Source organism: Melopsittacus undulatus, chromosome 9 (assembly GCF_012275295.1).
Source record: "Melopsittacus undulatus isolate bMelUnd1 chromosome 9, bMelUnd1.mat.Z, whole genome shotgun sequence".
Classification (NCBI taxonomy): Eukaryota; Metazoa; Chordata; class Aves; order Psittaciformes; family Psittaculidae; genus Melopsittacus; species Melopsittacus undulatus.
The window spans coordinates 2,677,774-2,698,518 of record NC_047535.1 but is presented as its reverse complement, the minus strand read 5'-3'; the positions used below and the strand labels follow the sequence as shown (position 1 = coordinate 2,698,518).

General features: G+C 49.6%; 1 protein-coding gene across 1 annotated transcript in view; it reads right to left on the bottom strand.

The window, feature by feature from the left end:
• IGDCC4 (immunoglobulin superfamily DCC subclass member 4) overlaps nt 1-20,745 on the bottom strand; it is an 82,547-nt gene that overhangs the window by 17,157 nt on the left and 44,645 nt on the right. Inside the window, exons 5-11 of the mRNA XM_034066137.1 lie at nt 8,334-8,468; nt 5,764-5,919; nt 4,824-5,234; nt 3,928-4,092; nt 2,753-2,890; nt 1,157-1,330; nt 336-569 (exon numbers count right to left, since the gene is read on the bottom strand). Coding sequence (XP_033922028.1) covers nt 336-569; nt 1,157-1,330; nt 2,753-2,890; nt 3,928-4,092; nt 4,824-5,234; nt 5,764-5,919; nt 8,334-8,468 — 1,413 coding nt within the window. The remainder of the gene's footprint in view (nt 1-335; nt 570-1,156; nt 1,331-2,752; nt 2,891-3,927; nt 4,093-4,823; nt 5,235-5,763; nt 5,920-8,333; nt 8,469-20,745) is intronic.

Here is a 20,745-nt window from a genome sequence, read left to right as displayed (position 1 = left end):
ACTCTTTATGGTGACACAATAAAAACACTAATTGATTCAGATCCATTTATTAGTGTATACTAAGTGTATTAGTAGCTCTTGGTTAAAAATACAACCCCTGCTACACTGGCATCAGAAATGTCTGTGTTTCAAACTCTGCTCAAAGCAAGCCTCAAACACCCCATGCCAGAAATGATTCTGGGGGCTCTTAAAACAGCTCCCATGGTCCTGGTCCTGTGTATTAGCAGCCAAGCAGACAACTCTTGGAAGCATCCCACAGGACTGCTATGAACTGCATAGCAGGGACACAGACCCTGGCTTTCCACACCAACTACTAAGAGATGGAAGCAGCTAACCTAGGCGAGTCAGCTCGTACTGCTTCACTTTCTTCTTCAGCTTTATGGGTCCCACGTCCCAGCTCTCATCCTCAGCACCATCCAGAGGGTTTTCCTCGCTGGTCTCCTCTGGGCCCACTTCTCGGTAGTAGAGCTTGTAGCCAGATATCTGGGCATGGTTGGCTGGGGGCTGCCACGTTATCAGCAGAGACTCCATCTTCGCTCGGACCTTCAATTCTGTTGGGGCAAATGGAACTAGAAGAAGAAGACGACAAGAGAAGAATGTTCAGCCACTTGTTTCCACTTCCCTGCTCTACTGAATCCTTCCTGATCTTGGTGGTGATGGAGTAGTGTGAGGAAGGGCTGCCTGTGAACTGGATTGCTTCCACTGCCTGGAGAGTCGTAAAGTTATCCTCTACTGTTGACTCTACCAGCTGGGTGATGCAGGAAAGAACAATGTCACAAAGCCACTATGGGAGTTTCTCAATGTATTCTGAGATGCCACTGTCTTTAACACTGCTGGAGCCTGCCTTGGGCTCAGCTCTGCTTGGCAAATTGTCTATCCACTCCCAAACATTATAACATTGGGCTCTGGGAGTTGTATTTCTTTCTTCCTTAAGAGTTTTCATAGCTGCACATGAAGGCAGAGAAGACCCCTCTACCCAGGCAAGCAGCAAGACATACAGAGGTTGCTGAACAGACAGATAAAGGTCAGTGCTTTGCTCTAACCAAAACCAGCAGCTGTAATTCCCTAATGAAAACAAGTATCTCTGCTTATGTCTCAAGTTCCCCAGTGTCCTGCGCCCCCTGCCCCAAATCCCAGGCATTACCCAGCTTCCTACCATGTGTCTGGTTGTCTCTGTCAGGAGTCCGGTGCTGGGTCCACTCGGAAGGGGCCCCATAGCCCACGCTGGTGCTGGCCGCGATGCGCACTTTGTACACTTTGTTGGGATGGAGCGAGTAGAGGGTGATTTGAGTCTCGTTTCCACCCACTTCAATGGATGTTACCTGATCTGCTGGAACCAAGAGGACACCACTGAAAACACAGTTTTCCCACTCAAAGTGAAATTCAGCTTAGAAGAAGCCACAAAGCCCAGCTCCCTCCCACATGGCCTGTGTGCCTTGGGCTGGCTTTGCCCTCTGCAATCTCAGGCCACCAGGAAACAACAGAGTTGAAGACTGGGCAGAGCTGATATCCTGACTGACAACTCCCTTCATCCCATTCAAATCTACACGCTGCCTTCAGCATCACTGCGCCTGCCTGGAGGGGAGCTGTCAGTAAACCTTGCTGTTGCTGCTGTGATGGCAGAACACACACTTGCCAATGGTAGCTGACTCCAGTGCTCCTCACTGCTGTATTTAAATCCTCACCTCAATTTGCACCAGAACTGTCCAGCAATCTTGCTCTCTGCAGAATTCACACCTCCACTCAGGCCAGGCTGAGGTTGTGTATCTCCCTCTTCAGCCCACCCAAGTTCACAAGGGAGATAACAGGAAATTTAAACTGAGAATGGCTTGGGATTTTCATTGTAACAACTCACGGGTCTCACTGAAGATTCATACTGCATGTTTGCTGAATGCAAAGGTCTTGCTTTGCAGCTTCACCTGCTGTAAAGTCACCTGGGAGCACTGTCCCTGCTATGCAACAGCATATGGCTGAGTGTGAGCCCTGCACTGCAAACACTTCCAAGGTTTTACGATGCCACAGAGCCACATGAAGGCTCAGAGTGAAAATCAAAGAGCCAGGAGTCACAGCACACACCACTAATCCTGAGCAAACCCATGGGAGCAAGTCCAGCACTTCATCACATTCCCCAGCCTTCCCTTGGTAAGAATCATGACCCTGGGAAGTGAGAAGCTGCAGAGCTTTGATGGGTTTAAGAGCAAATACCCAGAAGGATTTGCAAAGCCAGGCCTCGTGGAATTGGAACAGCCACATCCAGCACAGGTAAATGTTACCATCCCTACTGAAGGCTTCTTAGAGTGTCTGACAATACAAATGAACCTAGCTAAAGCTCAACAACAGAAGAACACAGCCTGGTCAGGATACTTGCTTTTTTATCTACAAGGATCACTTTGATTAGACTCCATTTTAAAGGAATAAAATGCATTTACCCTTCTTCCCCAACCAGCACAAAGCTCTTCTCCTAAAACACACAGTGCAGATGGCACCAAAGGCTCAGACATTCATAGGGCAGCACAAACATTCAAGCACCAGACCATTCCCCTGGCGACACAGGCTCCTCCATGGTCACAGAAGGCACCTCAAAGTAGGGTGAAGCAGCACAGCACCAGCACTGCTGTGACCACCACCAGCAGAGCAAGGCTAAGAGAGGGGTGTTCTCCTCCCTTGGGTAAGAAGGGGTCCCTCTGTTCCTCCTCCCCTGTTAACACTGCTGCCATAGAATACACCACCCCCTAAAGAGTGTTCTCCTCACCTTCCTTGAGGGTGCAGTAGTCAATCTTGTACTTTGTTATCTTGCCATTACTCAGCTCTGGAGGGGGAGGCAGCCATGTCACACGGATGTCACCAGGAGTCATGCTCGACAGGGACAGCTGAGGGGCAGCGCTAGGAACTGGGTAGAAACAAGGAGAAGTCAGCAAAGACCAGGACAACACATCTCTGCCACCTCTTGGAGTTAGCTGGAGGCCACTGCCTGGTCCTGGCCCTGCTACAGCCAATACCCCACAGCTCTTCAACAGAGCATCAGTGTGGTGTCTGGGGAGGGGAGATGGTGGGCTGCTCAGCTCCAACAGGCTGATCACTGGTCCCTAAGGATCCCATGTGCACTGCAAACTGGGCAGGCTAGCACAGACCAGCTAATGAACCTATGGAACATGAAGGATACACTAAAGGAAATGGCTCAGAGATCCAGACCTCAGTCTGGGAATCCCCATTCCCTCAAGAATCACAGCTCTGCAAACCACAAGCAGCTTTCATGCTTTCAACTCAGCTTTTCAGGCCTCAGACACATACATGTGGGACCACGCAGTTCACTGTGTCAGGAGTATTAAAACCACATAATGGACCCTGCAGCATAGCAGGGGCTTGCCTGAGGTCTGCCAAAATCATCACTTCTTGCCTCTGTCCTGCAGCCTGTTGAAAGCTGTACATGTCCTCCCCTGCTGGGCTACTGTCCTTCTGGCACTCTGCCTTACTGCTTGCAAAATGCTACATGATAAGTGGTAAAATCAACACAAACTACTGGCTCTTAAGGGATCCAACCTCCAAGGCTGCTCCCACCCCTACAGATTGCAGTAGATGTCTTTCTCCAGAGCTGAAATCAAGTCTGGCCCAGAGTCAAGTCTGGAGCAATACTGCATTAGCTAGATGAAAGCCCAAAGGAGCTGACTGTAGTTTCTGAGGGATTCTCATGGGCCATACTGTCAGCTAGGTCATTTTCATGCTCTTCATCACCCAAGCTGATGATCAGACCAGAGTGCTTTGCTTTTGTGTGGTTTGGTTTGTTGTTTGGGGTTGTTTTTATAGGGGTTCTGACAAGAAAGAGCAACAAGCAAGTTTAGGTTTCTAGGAGCTGATACTATTCTCCATAGCACATCCAATGCTCACCATGAAACAGGCCAAGACCATGTTTTAGGCACCAGTACGCACCATCCTCCAGGGTCTGAACAATGATGGAAGAGGATGTCCGGCTGGCTCCGAGCTGAGAATATGCAACCACGTAGAAGACATAGTTGGTATTGGGTTCTAGGTCCTTAACTTGCAGCTCAGTGGTATCATTATTGACAGCAAACTGGTATTCCACATTATCTGTTCCTAGAGCAAAGGAAACACCGATCAGCAGGTCAGCAAGCTGCCAAGACACTCCTTGAAACAGCACCTAACTCACAGGGTCCATAATGTAAATCCACCTTAAAAATCACTCTGTCTTCTCCAGTTCCCCCAGTAACTGCACAAACCCCATTTCTTATATGGATTCTTCAGGTAGAAACATTCAATGCTTCAATGTTTGCATCTCCTTTTTGACTCAAGCTCTTTAACCCACGCTAAGGCAACTGCTGTTACCAGCTTAATTTTCAGAGGAGCTCTGGCAACAGTTCAGCAAGGGTATTGGCTTGCTGGCTGCTTGGGAAGACAGACCCCAAGAGACCCCACTTCACATTCTGGGTGTGAATAATTTAGTGATTACCCCATGCACAATGTAGCTGTTTAGTATCTCCATTAACAATCACACCTTTTGCATATAAAACCAATGTGTTGGAGGGAAAAGTAAACAACAGAAGCTTCCAGAAGTGCCTGGTCTCACTAGAATCCAGACAACTCAGCTACATGGCCATGCTGCTGCTGGTCAACAGGTTAATGTATGTTGGCTAATCCCCAGACACTGTCACAGACAGACACTGACCCTGAGATGAAATGCCTTTACCTGCACTGAAAAGGGCTAAACTAACTGGAATTGCCTCACACTTGTCACTAACTGGGAAACAAAGTCACCCTGGGCCGTATGCCTTGTACACAGCTGTGTGGCAGAGGCAGATGACACCTACCCACAGCTCGCTGGTAATGCAAGGAGAAGCCAATGATCTGCTCGCTGTTGTACTCTGGCCGCTCCCAGGACACCAGGACCGTGGTGCTGGAGAGGGACACGGCTGACACCTTCTTGGGAGCGCTGGGCAAACCCTCCCGCACGATCACCGAGAGCTTGGCAGTGGCACAGGCCATGCCCAGGCTGTTCTCAGCCACGCACTGGTAGTAGCCAGCATCCTCCAGCCCGATCTGATTGATGACGAGGCTCCCGCTGCTCTGCACCTTCACCCGCCCGTTGGACAGGATGGTGACCCCGTTCTTCAGCCACTGGATGGTTGGGGCTGGCTCCCCTTCTGCCTTGCACACAAAGCGGGCGGTGCTGGCGCGGGTGCGGGAGATGGTTTCGGGAGCCTGGGAGATGCTGGGTGTAGCTGGGAGGAGAGAGGACACATTAACACAGGGAGGAGGAGGAAAAGATAGCAAAGCAAATCCCTTCTCCTCCCCGCTCGGTGCTATGTTTTATTCAGTAGCAGCTTTGCTTACAAGATAGGATTTGCCAGGCAGACTCTAGAGGCTTAATTTAGACTCTGTCCAAAAGGAAAAATAAATTCTCTATCAATCATGTGCTGTGTTCCCTGATCCTAGGCTGTTCTCCCTGCTGGCTTCCACGATACTGAAAGTTAATTGCTGATACAGATTTCCATGAGGGAACCCTGGAGAACAAGAATAAGGCATAAAACGGTTCAGTAAATACAAGGAACTAAACCCCAAATTAAAGAGGAGACACTCCCACCAAGAGCTATCTCAACCCAGGGCCTCCTGGCTCTAACCTGGCTCCCATCTTACCCAGCACAGGCCAAAATCACAACTTCTTGGGTACCTCCTGGATGTTGGTCTATGTAATCCACACCTACCTGGTCAGGGTTTCTACCTGGAGCATTTACCCTGCTCTCTACTCACCAAGGACCCGGAGCTCAGCTGCGGCTGTGACGAACTGCCTGGTCTGGGGTTTGTTAGCACGGCAGACGTACACCCCAGAGTGATGGGGCTGGCTGGAAGGGATGAGGAGGTTTGTCCGGCCCAGCACAATCACATCCGTGGAAACAGGCTTTCCATCTGCAGGAAGAAACATGCACAAATGTGAGAGGCAGCCCCACTGAGGCCCCCCCTTTATGAGGGTTTGTGGAGAGCACAGCTGGGGAGTGGAGAGACCCCCAGATCCCAAACCCCAGCCCAGAAGAGGATTCCTGCTGGGACACTCCTCAGTGTTTGATCAAGCATCAGCCAGCCCAAGCCAACACTGGCCCAAGGTTCAGTTTAGCCTGTAACAACTGGTTGTTCTGTTTTGGATCAAAATAGTCTCTGATACATAGGGTGTGCCTGCAATGAGAACCCCAAGGAATAGCACATTCAAGGAAAAGTTGTGCTAACACACATCTTGGAAAAGCTCCTGGATCTGCCTGATGACCCCTGTGCACGTTAATGCAGATGTCAGCAAGAGCACGGAATCACTAACAGCTCTGGGGTTCTTCCCTCCTCTGGGTCCCAGACATGAACCCCAATTTATTGAGCTTCCCAATTCATTCTTTGCCCCCAGCTTGGCTTCCAATCTGCAGGGTATCAGGAAGACACCTGGTTCTCCTTGGGACTCTGGTGCTTGGGCCATGAGCTGCTGTCTTCCCATTCCTCTGGCTGGATGCTCAGCACTGCTGAGCAGAGAAGGAGGAAAGGCTGGCTCTGGCTCCCTGGCCAGAAGATGAGCCAGCCTTCTGCAACTTCAAATAGCCCTGTGCTCCTCACAGGCTGGTGCTGGGCACTGCTTATGCTCAGCACTGGATGGGAGGTCAGGTACCCATGGCCAGCTCTGGCACATCCAGCCAGTTTGTGCAGAGCTGTGCAACACCAGACCTTGTCCCTCTCCACCTGCAACAGCATGGATGTCTTTCAGACAGCAAAACCTCAGACTGGCTTGCCTTTACCTCTCAGAGATGCAGCTGAGCCTGTATCCAGACACAAGCAAGCTCTCCACCTTCACTGTGAGCAGCTGCACCTACTTAGCACCATCAGTGGGGAATGCAGCTGAGATCAGATCCTCTGCCCCCTCCATCCACAGTTTGGGGGTATTTAGATGGCTTCACAGTTCAGTGGCTGCATGCTTAGAGGAAGGGAAAATCTGTGCACCCCTTTTGCACTGGAGCAGTTTGAAAGCCTGGCTCCAGATGGTAACAATTAGCTGACACCACCAGGGCTGGCAAGAGCCAAACTGGCAACCTGGAGGTACAATCCTCAATGTTACCTACATGACTAATCGCCCAGTAACCCAGCCTGCTCCTTAATGAAGCCTTGGAAAGAAACATGCTTGTATAACACAGAACTGCTAACGCTGTTAATCCATCTTTCCTAATTGAAGAGTCCACACCGGGAAGCACAGGGGAGACCAAGCAACCGCTTTAAAACAAAGCATGCAAGGAACTCTTTCATCAACCTTAACTCCTCCTTTTCCTCCCCATTCAAAAACTTCCATAGTGATAATTAATAATATCTACTCTACTACAGGCATCAGCAGCTCTCAGCAAAGCAATGATTAAGTGATCTAGCATGTATCTGGAATAGTGAAGTGCACAGGATAAACCAGAAACATCTCTGCCAGAACATTTAATCCAAAGCTGTATCCTCTGAGGGATTTTTGGTCCTTTTTGTATGGGGAAGAGGAAATATTTATATACACTAAAATCCTTGCCTGTGGACAAGTCTGGGCTGAAGACCAACCACAATAAATGGTTATAGGGGAGAGGAGTCTTAAATAGCAACCTGGATTTATGGAAATGACTGAGAGCCTTTTATGGGGAAGAACCAACTCCTGAGCTGAGAATATCTTCAGGCAGAGCCCCTGAAACACATCTGATGGCTGTGACACTTGAAGTGACACTAGCACCCTACTCATGACTTAGGCTATCAGCCCTGGGTAACGTGGGTCAGTCTGGCTCATCTGTACAGCTCTGATGAGACCTGAATTTCTGCTCAATCCAATGTGACCACAGTAAGGTTGTGAATAAAAACCTTCCAGCAGCAAGCCCAGCCACTGCAGGGATTAAAATCTGACCATGTTTTATACTCCTGCAAGATCATACAAGTTACTTCTCTGATGCAAAGATGGATCCACAGAATCCCCACTAACCTCTGAGTCCCCGTAGGAGTAGCACAGACCTGACCCTATCGCATGACCTTCACTGCTCAAGCTCATACAATAAGGATGACTAATTTAGATCAAAAGGCATCCAGGCATTAGAGCTGCATGTATTTCACAGGTCAACTAACTCCAAAGTGAACTGCATGCTTTGTAACCTTCTAGATTTAATTAGTAATTCCAGTTTAGCAAGGGCACCCTACACCCGTGTCAGTAGGTACTGCTGTAACAAGCGCTCATCCAGTCCCACAGATTCTCCAGCTTCTTAATAGATGTTTTTAAACATGAAGTATCCACAGGTTCCTGTGGACAACAAAAACTTGACCCTGTCCTTCATGCTCACCCTGTCGTATCCAGGAGACAAAGGGGGTGGGATCAGCAGCCGCCATGCACTCCATCACCACACTCTCCCCGGCCACCACCGTGGTGTTCTCAGGAGCAGCAATGATGGTGACATCTCCTCCTGCTGGCTGGGAACCTGGAGTCAGAAAGGAAAAGGAAAGTCTGTCCTTCCAATAGCGAAGTCCCTGGGAAAACAGAGAATGTGGAGCCCAGATACCCCATGGGCTGTTTCCTGTGTGGTAATGGGGTGGAGGAGGCAAGCAGGTCTTGCTTTGACCTGACTGCAGCATTTCTGCTAAGGAAATGGACAAAGAGGTGTCCTGAAGATCTGCTCTCACCATGCTTGCCCTAGTAAAAATGAGCATCAGGATTTGCACATGGAAAACTAATAGAGTTTCAACCCAGCACCTTCACCAACTGTTGCTAAGTGGATGTTCTGTTCATTAGATAAGACACCACTATCCTCAAACAGAGCAACACAACACTCCCTTTGCTAAGGTATTGTAACAGCACAGAAAGTATCTAGTAACTTGGTTAAACGAATTCCAGCATCCAGCTGCTGTACCGTACACGGCAGCAAAGAGCAGTCAAGCCTGTGTCCAGGCATTCACCTGACAGCATGAAAACTGAATCAGTCATTACACATCTGGAAGAGAAGGTGCACAGACGAAGCCAACAGTAAATTGAGCAGCGTTTACAGGAAGATCTATAGGCTGCACAGCACAATGTCTTCAGTATAAGGTGGAGATGGTTTTTGCTTGAAATGAAGGGGAAGGAAATGCCTTTGCAGCAGCCAAATTCCTGTTGTCAGATGAGAACAACCAGAGCCCTCTTGAGCAGATGAGACTGTTGATAACCCTCAACAACCCAGCAACCCTGTTCTTCCAGCTCTCAAGTATGTCTGAGGGACACTTCTGTTGTCCTCATGAAAGGACAAATAACTGCAGAGGAGTCACAAGCAATTCTTAGACCTGCTCTGGCTGCTGCCATGATCTAGCAGGGAAGTTGTTGGCAGCAGGTTTCAAACAAACAATAGAGGAACCTTTTTGCACAGTACAACCTCAGTGTCCTAAGATACGACAGAGCTCAAAACCCAAGTTCAGGTAAGCCCATGAAGGACCCATTTACCAGGACTGTTAAATACGAAGGCCTCAATGCAGTCCCCAGCCCAAGATGCTTCCACACCCCTGACTGAGGTCAGATGCTGAGGGAGATGTCCACACAAAGCACATTATCCTCCCTGCCCAGGTTTCTGTACATGCTTTCCTCTACCATCTGCTGTGGTCTCTTTTGGAGATGACACCTGCAGTGCTGCACCTCTGGCCTGGCCCATGCTGACCATTCATGTGGCATCCAAGCAACACTTACTCATACCTGACTTTGTGATACAAACAGAGAAGCTCTGGCCTCAGCACACAGGCCTGCTGCATGCAGGAGGTTACACACTGCTGCATCCTTGTGCTCAGCCCACCTCCAGACTTGTTGCCATTTACTCCAGCACAGCAGTCTTGCAAAACAGAGTTGGTCCAACATCGAAATACTCCTGCAGCCCATACACATGTAAAGGGATTTCCATCTGTAGTATTATAAGAGCACAGTTTAAAAGGAGCTAGCAAAACCCCTGAGGCACCAAGGGAAAACAGGAGAGAGCAGGAGCCAGAGCTTGTCCAGCAGATGGAAGCAGAGACCGAGGAGCGCTGGTGGTCCCCACTGGGGCAATGGCTGGACCACACTAAACTGCAACCCCAGCCGTGGGCAACACCAGGAATAGGAGCTGCCATGGGGCACGAAGGGGAAGCCAAGCCAGCTATCCTCCTTCCAGTGGAACAAGTGTGCTGCACAGAGGGCCTGGGGTGTACAGGCACCTACAATGTCCTGTTGTGTGTCCAGCATGGGCAGGGCTTTGCTGTGTTCATACATGAGCTGTTCAAAGCATTCACACCTACAGACACCATCAGCCTCACAGCCATCCTGTCCAGGCACAGCAGAACAACTTGGGCACAGAAGAGGAACAAGAAGAAACCACATCAGACTATGGATTCAGAGGCTTCATTGACAAACAGATCAAAGTCCTGGTCACTCTTAACTTCGACACCAAGGCTGTGCTTGGGCACTATAGAGAATGAAAATGGGTTTAATGCAAAACCAGGCACGAGAACTTCCACAACAGGCACGTAAGCTGAAGGACCAGAGAAATACAAGGCTCTCAGGAACAACAGCTTTCCTTTAACTCCAGCTCCAGTTCAACAAAGCACTGCAATCCACGAGGAATCATTACTCCAGCAAAACAACTGAGGGAAGGAACTCCAGTGAGAATCAATGGGATGAGTGAGGCTGCCCAGCACACGAGACCTCTACCCTTTCTCTACCTATAGAGCAGAGAGGGATGAGGCAACAGCAGAGAAAGATCAAGGAGAAGGAGCTTTCCAGCCAGGATTTGGAAGGGAACACTTGAGAAAGCACCAGAAGGAAAAGGCTTTTGTAGCAGCCATTACAGGAAGGCCCCAGTGCTGGGAAGACACTGGAGGAAAGAGGCTGTTCTTTTCTGCAGTGCTGGGGAAAAAGATAAACGTAGAGTACAAAATAACACCAACCAGATGGCAATGTATTCCCTGCCAGATTTCCAAGCAGCTTTCTCTACCATGCTTAGGGAAGAGGGAGAGAGAAAGCTCCTCAAACCTGACTTAAACACTTGTCTGTTGCATTCAGGTGCATGGCCCCAGGTGCTGGCTGGCAAAAGCACTTTACAGGTTATAGAAACCCCATGTGAAGGCTCTTGTTCCACATCACTCGGTCCCTGGACGGCTGCCTTGTAGTGCTGGCAGTCACTAGGAGAGGGATTTTATGAGCTGCACAAACCCTCACTCTGAAGCAGCCCCAGGAGCCATCAACCCAACTCTGCAACCTCCTGGTACAGCAGAGCCTCCATGAAGGGCTGCTGTAAAGGCACAGCCCATAGCTTCACCTTTCCCTGGGGCCTCAGGCTTCTCCTGGCTGGGGAAGGACCAAGGAGATGCTTCACCACCTCACGACAGTCCTGCAGCAGCATCCTGTGCCACCCGTCCCTCTGGAGCTGCCCATCCTGCAGTGTGGGTGCTCTGGAAGGGAAAGAACAGGAGCTCACTGATGGCCAGGTAACCAGCCAGGAGAAACCAGGCCTGGAGACCTAAAGGGTTGACAACCAGCTGCTTATCAGCTCCACACTTACCTTGTGGAGGGTAGAAAGGGAGTTAGTATGAGGGCTTCTTGACAGTCAAACCCAGTGCTCCTCTGACAACCAAGAGCAGTAACAGCCCCAGGCATCTGTAGCTCAAACATCCATTCCTGCTTCCTTCTCCCTCAGACAAAACTCTGGCTTCAGCCTTGAAAAGCTATTGGGAAAACACATTATCCCAGCCCCCATGTCTGTTTGTTGCTGATTACTATTGAAACTGTATTACAAAACCAAACAGCTCTGCTTGCTTTCCCAGTGCATTCCTGGGTGTGTGCATGGATGAATGCCCCTTACACCGCTTGCACACACAAACTCATTCCTCTCCAGCTTTGTATTTCACTGTGGGTCTGTCAAAGCAAGTCTACGAGTCAAGCTCCTCTTTAAACTGAGCCCTCTTTAGAGTACATTTCCCACTTGCTATCTCAATAGGCTGGCTGGACAGGATGGCTCACAGGTTAACTGCTATGAACTGGGCTTGAAGAGTTCCCTAACCAGGGAAACCTCCACACAGGGATTCCAACCAGCATCAAAGAATAAAACCAGCATCTTTTTTTCTGCCTCCACTGCCATTACAAGAAGTTCAGGTCAAGAGGGAATATTGTTAGAACACAAAGGAAGAAAGGGCTGCAGCTTCCAAAACATCTTTTGAGTGCCTGAACAAAACAGGTCACTGAATGCACCTGCGCCATGCTGCCCGTTCTGTGGCATTAAAAGCTGTCACAGTGCTGCTATTTAAAACTTGGGCTTTGAGATTTCATCCCCCTCAGCTTTGTTTTGTCTCTCCAAGTAGCAAAGCTGCTCTAGGCAAAACCCTTGCACAGCCCAAGGATCAACCCATGGATTCATATCAAAACTCGCTGCTACTTCTGTGGACTTTTTGCCCTTCTCAATCAGATGGACCAATTTCACCCTCTTTTACCGAAAGAAACCCAGCTGCAGGGTGCTAAACACAGCTCTGGGATGACAGGGGCTTTAAGCAAGGATTTGGAAGGAAGCTTGGGACAAAGTTCAAAGTGTTTATTTGAAGTGATAGCCTGAGCTATAACATACACGAGTGATTTCAAACTCTAAGAGTTTACAATGCGGCTCTGCCTCTACAGCATCCATAATCCATCAGCCATCCCCTCCTGCCTCCCTGCTCTTGCTAGTGCAGAGCATCAGCAAAGAACTGAGGCAGGGCAAGGAAAGTGGGGTTTGTTCAGCCAGTTTGTGATGGTCACTTGCAGTGACAAGAGGCTGACTTCCTGGACGGGAACTAACACCTCTCTCCGGACTCCATAAACACCCTGCCTCAGCGAAAGTGCTGGAAGGTGAAACATGACTTGCATGGTGACACATTCAACTCTCAGCTGTCAGCACTTCAGGAGTCGGAGATACCCAACAATCAAGCCTCAATCTTGTGTTCTGTGAACTTTCTCACCCTCTCTGGAGGAGGAGCATGAAACCTTATTCATCCCTGCGAGCCTCCTCCGGGAATAGATGCTAGCACTGAGCAGCTGTTCATTAGAGAAAGTCAATGCTGTCACTGCTGTTATTCTGCAGACAATAAAGGAGCAAATTACCCATTGCAGAGCACACACCTTCAAAAATGCAGGCGCTGTGTTTGCAGGGCAAGTCCCGCTCCCATTCCCACTCCCTTGTCTCTGACAAACCACAGACTTCCTGGACTGCTGAAGGAGAAAGCTGCCAGCAGCCACAGAGAGAAGGCATCCTCCTCCACACCTGCCTTCCTCCTTCCTTTACACTTCCCTGGCAATTCCTCTACAGTGTATTCCTACTTCTGGGCTACAGGCAGGAGACAATCAGCATGTAAAGTCTCTAGGCAGGACACTTGCCTGTCTGTATCCTAACACTATGGCAATACCTGCTTTGGGGGCAATATAAACTATGTCAGATCTCAAACCTGAGCCTGCTTAGCAACAAGCACTTCTTCTGTTACAACTGTTCTCATCCGACCACAGCAACGCAAACAGGAAAGCAAAGCAGCCAAGTGACCAGCACCAGTGATTTTCACAAGTGGCAAGAGATGCTGAGTGCTGACACCCAACAACTCAGGCATCCCCAAAGCACCACAAGCTAAACATTGCCTTCTCTTCTTCCCAAACACAGCTCTGGCAACCACACAGCCTTTTACCATTTGCTTTTCTGTGTTTTTCTTCCACCTTTGCTATGCTGGTCCCTGCAGCAGTTTGGATCCAAGTTCTGTTTCCATCCATCACTGAAGCTGGGGAGGGATGACTTTCAGTTATGAGATTTTGGACTCAATTCACCAAACATTTGGTGCTGCTCTGATGGTTCTCAGCTTTGTAAACTCCTCTGCAGAGGATGAGCTTTTGTTTCACAGCCTCTATCAGCAGAAATGCTCTTTTCTTTCACTTTTCAGGCAGCTACAGTGTGCCTGGGTCAACACTGGACTCAGCTTGGAAGGGAGGCTGAAAAGGAACCCGGCTTTTATTGCACAAGTGATGCTGTATGGGGGTAACAGGGTTGGGTTTTTCTGCCCAACAGTATACACGAGCTCAGTAAATCAGTTTTGTATTGTCTTTGGTTTAGATTGTCTTTTTACCTCATATGTCAAAACATTCTGTAAGCAGTTACACATTTGCCAACGCAAACATTTCACTGAACAGGGGAAGATTTATCTCCATGTTTTGGAATGGGAACAGAGCTTCTCTTCCTACTTACTAAGTTAGCGCCGCAGCAGAACAGCTACGCATCATTTGTCATCTTTAAAGCAGCATATAAAGAAACATGCATAAATGATTAAAACACTGAAGCTCCATCACTTTCTTAGCACCATTAAAAGGCATCCACATACACCACTTGTAACTCAAATTACTATCACAAGATCCCTAATAAAGAAGCCAGCAAACATCCCCAAATACACGGGGCAACCTGTGCTTCTAATAGCAGGTACAAAACCTGCTCCTTTACTGTCTGCATAGAGGTGCATGCTAAATGGAGAAGGTAATAGATGAAATACACTTCTGTGATTTAAAACAAAGACAGGGGGAACAAAGAGAAGGATTAATGAGTTTGGAGGAAGAGTGCTCATTTCTACCTGGACACACTCCTCACACCAGCACCACTGCAGCTTCTGGGGTCACTTACAAACTGAGTGTGGCAGGAGGAGCTGCTCTTAGAACTGCTTTTCACTCTGCTTGAGAAACAGCCTGCTAAAGTACTTCCCCAGCTCCTGGAAGCCTGGGGAGTGCATGGATCCCAGTCCAGACAGGCAGAGGGGCCATCAGGAACTCCTCTTTCATTCCCCTCAACTTCTTTATACAGCTGACAGATTTCAGCCCAGAAATTAAATCCTTTAATGTACTCGCTCAGCCACAAGTGGACACCCTGAGCTGTCTGTAACCAGAAGCCCTGAAAGAGGCAGAGCAGTGGCAGGTTTCCAGGAATTGCCTTGGATTTTAGGGGGGGGTGTCTCTTCTCCCACCCCTAAACCATTGATCCTTCAGGACACAGACCTGTACACATCCAGGGTACGTTGAGCTCTGCTGCAGCACAGTCGGAGCGTGCTTTGCCCACCACTCCACCTCCTGTAAAGCTGTCAACATTGGCTCTCTGTTTGCGTACATGCATTTGCAACTGCTCTTCCTCACGCCAAGAGGGCCGGGAGCCAGCCAGACTGCACGAGGAATTCCTGCTTGGAAGCGGTTGTGCCGCTCCGAGTGGGAGCCAGGCAAAATAAACAGGAGGAGCCCCACAGCCCCCCTGTACATGAGCTTATGAGGACTGCGGCTCTTCTGGTTTCCTGCCACAGACCCCACATTAGTAAAGGCTTGGAGACCTCAGGCCACAGATCTGGACCCTCAAAAGCCCAAAGTTAGGTGCCGGGGGGGTTCTGGGAGGCAGAAGCAGAGCACGTGTTGGAATGTGGCAAAGGGAACAGGAAACAAGCTTGGGGCACAGGGGATGTTGAGGACCGTGTTGGAGCAGCATTAATAATGCCAACATTTTAGGTAATAACTATCAGTTAATAAGCCTTTAACTGTTCCTAGCACATATTCAATGATCTTAAACTCCTTCAAAGAAAGCTGCTCAGTGTGCAGTGGGAGCTAAGCCTCCAGAGGAGGTGAGAAGCCAACAAAGAGAAGTGAAGAAAGGAGCAGAGGTACCTCAGTGTCTCTGACGTTTGGGGAATGACAGAGCAGTCCCCCTGCCCTAACTCTGACACCTGGACAACTTATATTACCTAAGCTGAGCCCTTAAAGCACTGCAAGCCCAGCCATTCCCAGCAGCTGCCAGAAACAAGGACAAAAAGATGAGGGCTGCAAGGGGATGATGCTTTGCAGTTATCACTGCAACAGGAACCACCATACTACACCAGGCATGTTCCATGGCTGACAAGACTGATGCTACTGTAAATAGCCAGAAAGCATCACAAGACCCTGAACAAAAGCCACAGTATCAGAGATTTAAATATAGACATCCCTGCTCCCCAAGTCAGCAAACACCAAATGACCCTGGGGACCTAAGCTTGCCAGCCCCTGGGATTCAGCAGGAACATCCCCAAACGTGTTTAGCCATCATTGCAGCAGCTCTCTCTGTCGTTTTGCTAGGCCAGCACATCACACTGCGGGATGATGCAGGAGAAGAAAAGGCTGTGATGCAGGTAAAAATGCTGTCACCTCTGGCACAGAAATGCCACAAGAGACATGGTCAGCAGCAGACCCTTCTGCCTCACAGGTCACAAGCCCTGAAGCTCCTTCTCACTCAGTCACCTCACCTTGTCTCTGCCACTGGAGCCATTTCGCTCCAGTAACTTCCTCCTTGTGCTGAGGCTGATGCTTCCCAGGGGCTGACACCTATTTCATCAGCTCTATTTGCAATTCAGATTTATTTGCCACATCAGATCTATTTGCAATCCACGTACAGCAGTGACAGCAGAGAGGGAACAGGCTGGAGGCCCTGGGCTGTGCAGAAGGACACAACCTGCCCTCTTTGCACCTAGGGCTCGTGCTCTGCCCCATGCCATCTGCCAGAGGTGGCCCTTCACGTTACTGTCATCAACAGCTTTGACAAGAGAGACATGATGGGAAGCCACCTCTTGGTGTGCTCTCCCTGATGCCAGGTATGCAGAATGCTTCCTGCAAGCTACACTTCAAATACACAACATGCTGGGAGCCTACAGTAACACAGTCTGGCAGCAAACAAAGACTGCCAACTTGGAAGGAAGAACTAAAAGCAGATGGATGCATCTGCATTAACTCAGGACAATGCAAATCTGTTTTTCTAGGAAAAGTCTGGAAGGAAAGCTGGTTTTCCATGGGGAAAGATCATTAGTGATAGCTATGGATTCTGTCAAAGCCCTTTGGCTGGACTCTTGCTGAGTGCCACAGAGAGCCCCAATCTAAGGCAGTGCCTGAAGACACAGTGTTTGGCAACACCACCTGCCTCTCCTTATCCCATCCTTCTTCTCTCTAATGCTTCTCATAATCCATGTGGCATTGCCCTTAGGCTGTACTGGAAACAGAGCTGGGCAAGAGCATATCCCAGTTACTTCAGGCAAACTCCCAGCTGTGTCCTGAGCAATGCACCCAGGATATCCAAGCAAGGGCTCAGAATAGCACAGTTCAGCTCCTGATTCAGCCTCTCCCTGGGCCAACTCACCCCGTTTTTGCTCCTTAGCACCACCTAAGAGTATCTGTTAGCACGACCCATAGATCCAGTGGGTCTGTGACTCAAGGACAAGGCTCCTCCATGTGTGTCTGAAGCAACAGGACCGTGTTTGCCATGCCTCTGGACACTTGGAACGTCTTCATTCCAGCTGTTAGGATGCGGGAAGTGCTGCAGGGCACTGCACCCCCTCGACCTCAGAGAGCTGCTGCAACACAGGTGATTAATAATTAACAAGTGCCATGAGGAACCCAACCACATCAACCGTGTGTCCACAGCCCATCGCAAGCTGCTGACCTGATTCTCATCTCTATTCTTAGTTCCCTTCAGCCTCCCCATGCAGGGACAGCCTGTTCAACACCCTCCAGGAAGGCCAGGTGTGATCTCTGTAGTGCAGATGTGCTGCTGCACCACTGCGTTATGCCACCAGAAGAGAGCTGAATGGAGCCTATTGCTTAAACCTGCCTCAGTTCGAGCCTTATCAAGTGCCAGCTCTTACTTCAGGAAGCCTCAAGAGTGCAGGAGACTTGGATTACTAAGAGATACATGTGGAGAACACTGGAGGCCTGGAAACCATCCCTGAATCCAGCCATCCCCAGCTTTCAGGAGTCAGAGGAAGAGCTGCCTGTAACATATATCTGACAGCTTCAAACATCAAGCAAAGCCATGGGAGAAACCAGTGTTCCCTCAGGATCTGGAAAGAGCTCACCTATTCCCAGCCCTTGTTCTGCTCTATTATCCTTGACACCTCCGTCGCCACTCACTTCAGTGCCAACCCCAGGCTTGGCTGTTCTGCTTAATGGGAGGTGAGGGCTCTGAATCCTGCATCAAACCCTCTGTCACTGCAGGCTGCTGAGCTGTCAGGAGCGTGGCACATCACAGCCCCACCGAGCTTCACAGACAGCTGAGCTCAACCTCAGAGAACAGGAACAGGCTGTGACACTTGAGCGAGGAGCAGCTTTCCCTGCGGAGGTGAGTGCTGTGATGCTGGCCCCGCATGAACTCCAGCCCAGCACAGAGCTGGGTGTTTGGGGGGGTGCCTGATGTATATCTGCATCCATCCTTCACAGGTTTCACCCAACCCCTGTGGTCTCAATCTTGTTCCGTGCATGCTTGAAATCTCCAGTGTTGTTAACTCAGTAAAGGGAATTTTACAGCTTGTGTTAGGCAGAAGGACACTTGTGGCTTTAAATATCTATTTACTAAGTTAAAAATGCTGTGTGTCTCCTCCTTGATCTTGCCATCCTCTGAAGTCACACTCAGTGGTCTGCTTTGCACCCTCTGCCACAGAGGAGGATCAGGAGCACTTCACACAAGCCAGCAGATGCAGTATGAAAACAGCTTCACACACCAGGGACTTGAGACAAGAAGCTTCATAAACACACATCAACAGAGTCCTCATGGCTGAGTGTTTGGGATGTCAAGTGGAGAGCAGTTCCCTGCTTAACTAGTTAAGCCAGTAAAGCAAGAGACCAGAGGGCAAAGAAAAACAGATGCTAAGAGAGGGAAAAGTGACAGAAGTCTGCGCCCAATGGAAGAGGCACAAGGAACAGGGATATAGGAATTGCAGGTTGGAACATTCTTCTCCAGAGGTGAAGCATCACATAACTCCCAGCAAAAATACAGCTGCTTCATCCCACCCCATGTTTTCTCTCCCTACACACCTCCATGACCCTTTTGCCTCTCAGAAGCACAGCCTTAAGCTGTATTCTGTGCCCACAAACACAGCTGTGGGTAGCTCTTTCCCATGGGTTCTTGCTGCAGGAAGACCACCCTTGCCCATGGGGACCACCACCTCACTCTGGTTAACCCTAACCCTTCTCCATCAGCAGCAGCACACACAATGGAATCAGCACCCAGCTGCGGCCAGGGAGGTTAGACCACAGCAGCACTGACCCGAATGTGAACTCCCCTGTCCCTAGAAGGGACATGGGACTGTGTTGAGAGCTGCAAGGGGAGCAGAGCACATGTCATCAGGGCTCAGGCTGAGTGCCAGCCCAGCATCCAGCACGTCATTCACACATGCAGGGACTGAAAATCCACTTGTGGTAACAGCACGTCTGTTTCGATGAGGTGGTGGCCAACTGTGAGTGCTGCTCACTTCATCACCACCTTCTCCTCCATCCCCAAAGCTCATCCCATTGAATAGCTGTATTGTCCTAGAGCCCTTCAGAACAGGACTCACCCAGGTGCCAGCACCCAGAGCCAGGCTCTCCCTTGGTACCTGCAAGCACTGCAACACAAACACCGAAAGAACAAAAACCATGGAGGTGTTTCAGCTGCCTCCAAGCTCTGTCCCTGTTATCATATTTCATACAAATATTTGGCTGGAAAATACACTTCCTGGGCCACTGCTGCAGCAAGCTGCTACAACTGTCAACGTAAATGATGTTCTGCCAACGGCAATCTCGCAGTGTCATCTCTAATAACACACTACTAAATCCCAACTCACTGGGGACATGCTCATCTGCTGGAAGGCTCTTCAGCGGCATGCCCAGCTCAGACTTCAGCCTTGCTCTATCTACACCCATCACCCACATCTGCTGTCCCCATTGCAGTATGTGGAACATGCAACTAAGACTAACAGATGAGCTGCAGGAAAGTGAAGTTTGGGTTAGCTCTGGAGAAGAGAGATCCCAATATCCATTCAATGTGGAAGATGCTGTGGGAGTTACAGACAGCAACACTCCTTGTGTCATTTAAAAACAGAATGGATGAAGTCCTTGCAATAAAGCACTGTGCTAGCAACAGCACAGGCTCTGATAGTTGTTTGTGCTGCTCTGGGGATGCAAGTCTCATTTGTACCAATTGTGGAGCAAACCCACAGCAAGAGGTAGTCATTATCCCCAAGAAAACACACAAAGAGCAAGTGTGTGCATGACATGGGGGGGAGAAGTGAAGTGATAGGCAAAGTGACCTGCTGAGACTACACAATGTCATGTTCCACGAGCTCTTCTGCTACTCTAGGAGCTGCTTTATGAAGCACAGTGACACTTCCTTGGGCATGTCAAGGACCTGGGATCACGACCAGGACACGCAGGGAATGAACTCTTTATAAATGAATTCAGAGTACGACTCCAGAGCCTGCTTCCAGAGAAAGGAGCTACAAGAAACAGGGCACAGCCCCGCTGCCAGCTGACCCCAAGGAGAGGCAGCACATGCAGACAGAGCGCCTGGGAAAAGCATCCTGCAGCCAGCTCCTAATGCCCTTTTTGGCAGAGAGCACAGCAGGGCTGCAGTGTTCATCCATCATGTGTCCAGGTGAGGGGCAAAGGGACGGAGCTGCCACGTGTGTTTGGTGCTCCATCCACCAGAGATCCAAAGGGAAAATCCCAAGTTACCCCTATTTCACAGCCGGCTCTGTCTCAGGGCTGCAGGACTGCATCCCGCTGTCCTGTCTGCTCTCTTTCCTTCCAGCTCAAAATACCACTTCCCAAGGGAAGGTCTGGAAATTTGCACCATGAAGTCTGCACAGCTGAAACATCTGCAGTACTTACAGCCCCATCAGGCACCGCTGAGCTCTGCCCTGAGTGAGGCCAACACGGGTCCAGCCTCTGGCACACAACAC